Genomic DNA, 7,674 nt, shown 5'->3' on the forward strand with positions numbered 1-7,674 from the left:
TAAGCGTTTGTGAGCTGGCAAAATGTGAAAGAGACAATATCATACAAATGAAGATCTCAAAGTTAAAAGCAACTTAATACCTAAAAGTCATAGTGAAACCAGCATCCTGCCGCACCTTTATAATTGATCATATTGCAGTGCAAAGCTTTGTTTTAACTTGTGATGAGGAGATCGATCTGAAGAAAGTGTGCTTAAAGGGAGAAGGAAAGGAGCTAAAACTTGACTTCTAACAATCAAATCAGTAGTTTCTTTACTCCGCCTCCTCACTTAAAAACCAAATGTGGCTGATCGTTCTCGGTTGTTCCCCCAGCCTCGGGAATAGTTTACAGTCTCACATAAAGTCCCGTCCAGCAGCTGACAAAATGGAATTAGTTCAAAAGTATTTCCACCTATTTTTAGTTAAGAAGTTAATAATAAGAAATTCACATTTAGCTTCAATTCAGACACAGAAAGAAAACAGATATAATACAGAACATGTTTTCTTCTTCTTAATCTTAATTACATGCAACAAACTGACAAACCCAGTTACACATTTACCTGACGGAAGAGAGAAGTCAGCAAGCGGCTGGCTTTTGCAAAGGTCCACTCATTCTGCAGGGTGATTGCATCTGATACTGAGAACATATCAGTTATGTCATTTCTGCAGCATAAAAATGACTTTTAAAAATTTATTTACACCACATCAAATATCGCTGGACCTACAAGTGATTTGAGTTGCTTAGACCTTAATTTGATGCTTTTTGTGATGTTTCCTAAAAGAGTTTTTATTAAACTTATTGTGCAATATTTATACCACATGGACAGTTAAATAATTCTTGCAAAGACAGATATTTTATAGATGTTTGCAGATCTGTCATGTCTGAAGCAGCCAGGGATTGAACCATCAACCTTCCAGTAAGTAGATGACCTGCTCCAGGTAACCAGGCTTGATCCTGCTTAGCTTCCAAAATCAGACGAGATCGGGCGCGCTCAGGGTGGTGTGACCTTTAAATAGTCATTGATCATTTATAGCTAAATAATATAAACTGGTCGCTAAATGGGTATTGATTAACCCATTAAAGTTTTGGAAACTTGATGATTTAATCACTTTCCTTAGTACTATTGATGACAGTTTAAACGTCACCTGCACAAAAGGCATCAACAGACAAAAACACAGATTTTTACATTGTGATCAAATCTCAGTAACGATTTTTTTACTGCGTACTGTAGATCAAGAAAATCTTTCTGAAACTGAACTCTCAGTTCCCTCTTAAAGGTCTTGCCAGATGAATAGAGGTGGATAGGTTCCAGCTAATCTTCAACATTAAAAAATAACTAAAGCCTCAGTCTGTTTGAAAGGGCCTGTGACAAGTCTTTACCTTTCAGTCGGGGCTTGTAGGTGAGCGTCTGCGTGAGGGAGTGTTTGAAGAAACGCTGAAGGCAGTCGGCTGACACTGAAACTCCACACAGTGAGGCATCAAAAATCTGAATCCTGCAGAAGACACGGAGCGAGAAATTACACACTGCATGTAACAGCAAGACTAAAACTGGTGTCAGGCACCGTGGTTTCAATAAAGTTTATATAAATCAAGCTCAGCATTTGACATCCAGAAGATCGCCATTTCTCCTGCATATAAAAAAATGAGCCGAAACCTAGAGGTTATGTTAGTGTGACTATTTGTAGGTAAGTATAAATCCCTTTGCCCGCTCTCCTGCCTTTGATTCCTGCGTTTTGTAGGAAAATCTAAAATTTAGTTTTCTTCTCTGATCTTGCAGTGACATATATATAAACGCAGGTCTCCTTTCTCAGACAGAGACCTCAATCCCAACAGTGCTGTCTGATTGCATGAAAGGTAAATAAGAAATAAATTTTTAAAAACCCAGAACCAAAGCTCAGCTCCTGCTTCAGCAGACTCCAGCGTCAGACTCTCGTCCACAATATCGAGAACCCCTGAAAGACGACAGAAAGCAATAAAAAGTGTGGCTAAAAATAAAGAAAAGAAAGTACTACCTTTACACCAAGACAACAATTAACAATCGAAGAAGTCAAAAAAGATGTTTTCCGCATGCAGAAGTGTGAATCAAAGTGCTTTAGTTAATATTTTATCGACACAGGACAGGCTAAGAGGGACAAGGACACGCAGACTCACAGAAGAGCAGGTCGTCTAGAATCGAGCAGCAGAGCAGGGAGAGCCTTCTGTCTGCAGCCGCCGGATCGCGCCTCAGCTCAAAGCCTGCTCCCACTAAGACGCCAACCACACCTGAAACACAGAAGACCTTTCTTATTGTCTTCTTTAGTATAATGACCTACATTATTTCCAGACACGCTCTCTTTGAAGTAAACTCACTCTACATTTAATGTGAGACAGAGGAGATGTCCCTAGTGCTCTCATTTCATGCATATAGCTCTGGCTGTGAGCAAAGAAGCCCCACCCACCTGCTGTTCAAACCTTTTGTTTATGAGGGGCTGCCAATCAGAACATTTTGTTTCAGACAGTGGATGAACTGAGGGGCTGCACGAATGCCATGTAAGGAAAAGCTAATAACTGACAGGACCAAAGACCAAATCTCTAAAACCTGAAGCAGCATTAAGAACTGAACGATTTCTTTAGTGAAAGCTACAAACATATGAGCGTCTCCTACTTGACAACACTTTCTGCTGAAGCTGTTTGGTCTCCTCTTCTTCCTGTGGAGGCCTCCATCCACACAGAAGCCTCAACTGGGACACCAGCCATGATCTCACCTCTTCATCACTAAAGAAAGGTAAAAAACAAAACAATGACTGTGTGTGAGGAGTGGGGGTATTTAATCTGTCAGTACAGCCCAGATCATAAATAATCAGACAGTTACACCCTGTTTTGATCTTCATCTCTGTGAGACTGCGCAGAAAGAAAATCATTAACTGATATTTCTTACCTCTCTAAAATGTACTTCAGATTGAGGATGTTGTAAGAGTGAAGATAGTAGACCATCTCCAGTTTGGGTAGCCTCTGAAAACCCCCCCCACCAAATTCTTTATTTTAGCAACGTTCACCAAGTGAAAGACTTTTTTACAAAAAACAAGAACACAGTTTCAATCTTTATTAAATATAATTCAGTCCTGAGTGTAGAAATATTAATGGAAACCAGGAAGGTTACCATGAACTACATCATCTCGCTTTTGCAGCTGCGTGCAACAAATAGAAGGTTACAGACAGAGCTTCTCCACAGAGGCCTCTCCACCAAGTTTCATGTAACTCTCCAACTTGTTTTTTAATCTTTCTGATACAGAGATACAGCTAAATGAACTACTGTGGATTGGACCCAGAAAGCAGAAAGGGATGGATCCAAATATTGATTCTTTTTTTGAGTCCAACAGAAAGTTGGTTAATATTCCACCAGCAACGCTGGGCAAAGTCTAGAAAAGCAAAATAAATGAAACATATGAGGACGGTTGTTCTGTGTCAAAGTCAAAGTTTCGTTTCTCTTTTCTCACTACCTCACTGCTTCATTCAAACTACACTCACCCGACTCTTTTTCAGGTTCACCTTGGTCGTATCGGGTTAGACCCCCTTTGTCTCTCAGAACTTCTTTAATTCTTTGTGCCACAAATTCAACAATGTGCTGGAAACATTTCTCAGACATTTTAATTTTATTCTCCCATTCCAACACATCCCAAAGGTGCTCTAATGGAGATCCGGTGACTCTGGAAGCGATTTGAGTACGGTGAAGTCATTGACATGTTTAAAAAACCAGTTTGAGATCATTTGAGCTTTGTGACATGGTGTGTTGTCCTGCTGGAAGCAGCCGTCAGAAGATGGGTACACCGTGGTTATAAAGGGATGGACAAGTTCAACTACAAGACACAGGTAAGCTGTGGTGTTTTTAAATGATGCCCAGTTGGTACTAAGGGGTCCAAAGTGTGACTGACTGACTGCATAGATGGCAGCAACTCTCCGCTCAAAAAGAAGTCATATGACTTTATCAAGTCATCTGCAGAGTCCCTTGATCACACAACCTGTCCAGGGATTGTGAGTATGTGGTTTCAAAGAGCTACACCTATCTTCTCAATGGGTGATACAGCTGCTTATTTACAGTATACAAGCTCCTGTGTGTACACACACCTGATCTCTCATGTACTCCTGCCAAAGCAGTTTGGGGCAGATGGCTCCTTGTGACAGCAATTCTCTGCTGGATTCCAACAGAACACACAGCTGGACCTGGAAGGAGGACCAGAACGGACTTAATTCGGGGGAAAAGGGACAGCTGGACTGGGCATGATAAAGAGAAATTTCAAAATTTAAAACAAGAAGGAACAGACTGTTGCTTCTTTAGCCAGAAAGTTCCAGACATTATATACAACAATATTTGTCTTTTTTGTTGCTTGTTTTTGAGCAAACCGTGGAGATCACCATGTAGATATGAAAGTTTGGCAGCTATTAACAGATGAATCCACCAGTGCCTCAGATGCTTCCCCACCATAATCACATTAGATCAGGGGTGTCAAACTCCAGTCCTTGAGGGCCAGCCTCGTGCTTGTTTTTGAGATATCCCTGCCCTACCTGCTGCTGATTACCTGGATCAGGTGTGCTTTGCCAATAAGAAGCTACAAGGGCAGGTTAGTTTGAAAACAAGCAGGACAGCGGCCCTCAAGGCCTGGAGTTCAACACATGTGCATTAGATGGTCAGATGCTCTGGCAGTTACTCACTCTCTGAGAGGAAGTGAGCATCTCTCTCCTTGTCTCCTCCTCCTCTTCCTCCCTTTCGCTGGTTTCCTCTGTGATCTCCTTCAGTCTCTCCAACACCGTCTTCACCGACAGCACTGCCACTGGGACACCCAGCTGCACAGCTTGACGCCTCAGCTCACTCGCTATCCACACAGTGCAACACAAAACATTAACTTTATGCCACAATTACGTTGGTTTTAGGTGGCACTCAAATTCCACAAGTCACATTAAGGGATATAAAAGCACAAGACAAAAAAGAGACATCTGAAGAAGACAACAACATTTCTGATATTTCTGCACACAACTGAAGGACCACAGATTCCATTCATAATAATCACTTTCATGCAAAAGCATTTTGGCATTTTTGCCCTTCCGTGGAATAGAGGTATAGAATAGCCCTTTATAGTCATTGTACATGTACAAAGAAATTTTGGGTGCGCCACAACACTTCATGTGTTTGCGCAAATGTTTCAAGACAGATTCACTGGTAACTGCAGCAATGAGCTTATTTCAGCCATTGAATCCCATCATTGATGAGAGCTGTGCACTACAGTACAGTAATCAAGAAAAATTCAGATGTTTTGCTTTCAGCAGACACAAACATAACTGATTAAAGTGACAATAGTTGTATTAGAGCAATAAAAACACTTTACCTAGTAAGGTGTCACGAGGGGTCACCCCAGCAGGAAAATGCATGTTTGATTTGTCAGTTTTTTACACTGAACATGTTCCTGACGCAACCCCAGAGGGGATTTATGCCTCCAGCTGGAATCAAACCAGCATCCTTGAGCTTGCCAAGACAATATATTAAGCACTACAACCTGGGATCACCTGTAATACCTGGAGTCAGTGAATAAGACCTCTTGATTATGTTTATGCTGTTGGTGCTCACCGGAGAACTTTTAAATGAATTATCTGACTGGTATTATGGCTTCAGTTTTGGAGAGTGAAATTGTAGAAAGCAGCAGCTTTCCACACATTTAACAAAAGCGGCGCACAGCTCAGAGAGCATTTCAGAGTGCTCGTCTCACCCAGCAGTGACCCAGTGATGGTGGATGAGAGACCTTCGGATGCCACTTGATTCTTCTCTCCATCCTGATGAGAGGACAGGTTGCATGTCTCAGATCGCTACAAAAAGTGTGAAAAAACATATATGTGATATTTGCGAAATAGTGCAGAGTGAAACTGCTTCTTTTTTTTTTTTTTTATCTCTAAAAGCATTTCATGCACTTCCTGCAATCACTCTGTGCTTGTGTTTCCAAGTTGAAGGTTATCGTTTCTCTTTTAAACTCCTGACAGTCGTGACATTGTGCGTTGTTACATGTTCAGTCTACAGAATGGCCTAAATAAAATCTTAATGAAATGACTCAGTGTAGGCCCTTAGCTTCTCTCCCCTCACTCACCCCGACCTCTCTGAACAGGCTGCAGATGTTCTGCTGCTGCTCCAACAGCTGGATCGCTGCCTCCTGCAGCCTCTGGGCATCTGTCAGCTTAGGCCTCTTCAGCTCACGACCAGCTAGGAAGACAACAATAAAAAAAAACAAAATAATACTGCATGAAAGGCTTGTTTCAAAACTTTTCTATTATCTTCGTGTTCAGTGTTGACGGTGGGTGCAGCTGTCAAACTCACCGAGGAGGCTCGACAGAGTCCTTTTCTGGGACACCGACTCACACGTAGCACTCAGAGACATTTCACTCTCACTGTCCGCTCACAAAACGCCTTCACAGAACCTTCACTCAGTAATAGCGGCCAAAATACATCGTCTTAAATCGCATTTTTTAGCTTTTACAGTAGGCAAAATCTCTGTTTTGGTTCAAGCTTTCCTCCATGTTTCACGCGCCTGCCGCTCTTCTCTCTCATTGGCCCGGACTGCAGCCAATCAGATCCCTCCAACTGTGGGCCAAACAGAAAATATGCCGGAGTGAGTTTATAAAGGTTTGCTTTATTTCTTTAGTCTTTTCGTTTATTTTAATGGTTTTGTTTCGTTATTTTATTTATCATTATTATTTTTTAAAGATATAAATAATATGAAAACCAAAAGGTTGAACTGTGTACATATTACTGTGTCTTTTTCTTTCAGTTGCTTCCCATAGGTGTCTCCACTGAGGAGCAGTGTCTCCACTGCTCTAATTTCACCCTCCTGTATGTCCTCGTTCACAACATCCATGAACTGGTGCTGTGCAATACCACAAATTATTGTATAGATCTGATACGAAGTAAATACAGGGCCAGTATTACAAATACCATTATCAATACTTTTGACCTCTAGAGGCGGGGGTGCAAACCTGGAATGATAATGTTCTTGTCTCTAAAGCACTTTGGGTCTGCTTCTGTTGTTTAAATGTTCTATAGGCTGTGAATAAAAAAGAAATGACAATCAGTACAAAAGAGTCACTCATTTCATAAAGAACGTTTGAGGTATATTTTTTCATTACAAAAAATATTAATTAATATTTACCACCCTCCCTCCTCTGCACATTCCCAAACCATCCAAACCTTGCCTCTCCATATGGCTCACCCTGAGTTGTCCCTCTGATATTTTCATGTGTTGGAAATTAAACAAAACCTAAATTTTAAACAAAAAGGGTTTTTAAAGGTCCTTGAAACCTGCCTGCTACCATGTATCATGACCACAAACATTCAAATAGCCATGCAACCTTCTTTTCCATTTAAGTTTTCAATCAGAGACAGCACAGCAGTACTGCCATTTACTATTATCACTATTTGCCCAAAGCTTTCAACGGAGAACTCTAAGCAAGGAACTTTTCTTGCCATTTAGGAGAGCTGTTAGTGTTGGGATAAGAATACAATAAATAATTGACACAGAGCGCAGGTCATTGCTCTCGCTTCTTGGCCTCGTGATGTTTACCATGCAGGAGTGGCTCCAATTTATCATAGCGCTCTGTATTATTAACCCCGATTCTTTTGTCCCCATGATAGAACAGAGAAAACCGACTCATAGTGTGTTAAAACATCTATATTTCTTTT

The 7,674-nt window shown here is 41.1% G+C and overlaps 1 protein-coding gene across 3 annotated transcripts in view; it reads right to left on the bottom strand.

The window, feature by feature from the left end:
• Nucleotides 1-6,570, bottom strand: part of LOC120736289 (Fanconi anemia group A protein) — a 22,131-nt gene extending 15,561 nt beyond the window's left edge. Inside the window, exons 1-11 of one of the 3 annotated variants that reach the window (XM_040036307.1) lie at nucleotides 6,316-6,570; nucleotides 6,089-6,201; nucleotides 5,717-5,780; nucleotides 4,668-4,828; nucleotides 4,083-4,178; nucleotides 2,896-2,969; nucleotides 2,623-2,732; nucleotides 2,130-2,240; nucleotides 1,867-1,930; nucleotides 1,359-1,471; nucleotides 538-614 (exon numbers count right to left, since the gene is read on the bottom strand). In XM_040036307.1, the coding sequence (XP_039892241.1) occupies nucleotides 538-614; nucleotides 1,359-1,471; nucleotides 1,867-1,930; nucleotides 2,130-2,240; nucleotides 2,623-2,732; nucleotides 2,896-2,969; nucleotides 4,083-4,178; nucleotides 4,668-4,828; nucleotides 5,717-5,780; nucleotides 6,089-6,201; nucleotides 6,316-6,376 (1,044 nt within the window). In that variant the 5' untranslated portion in view covers nucleotides 6,377-6,570. Of the gene's footprint in view, nucleotides 1-537; nucleotides 615-1,358; nucleotides 1,472-1,866; nucleotides 1,931-2,129; nucleotides 2,241-2,622; nucleotides 2,733-2,895; nucleotides 2,970-4,082; nucleotides 4,179-4,667; nucleotides 4,829-5,716; nucleotides 5,814-6,088; nucleotides 6,202-6,315 lie in introns of all 3 variants that reach the window. The other 2 variants (XM_040036289.1, XM_040036296.1) reach the window with 2 other exon arrangements.
• Between the last annotated feature and the right edge of the window lie 1,104 nt (nucleotides 6,571-7,674).

The sequence above is a fragment of the Simochromis diagramma genome, unplaced genomic scaffold, assembly GCF_900408965.1.
Source record: "Simochromis diagramma unplaced genomic scaffold, fSimDia1.1 OVJJ01000333.1, whole genome shotgun sequence".
Lineage (NCBI taxonomy): Eukaryota > Metazoa > Chordata > Actinopteri > Cichliformes > Cichlidae > Simochromis > Simochromis diagramma.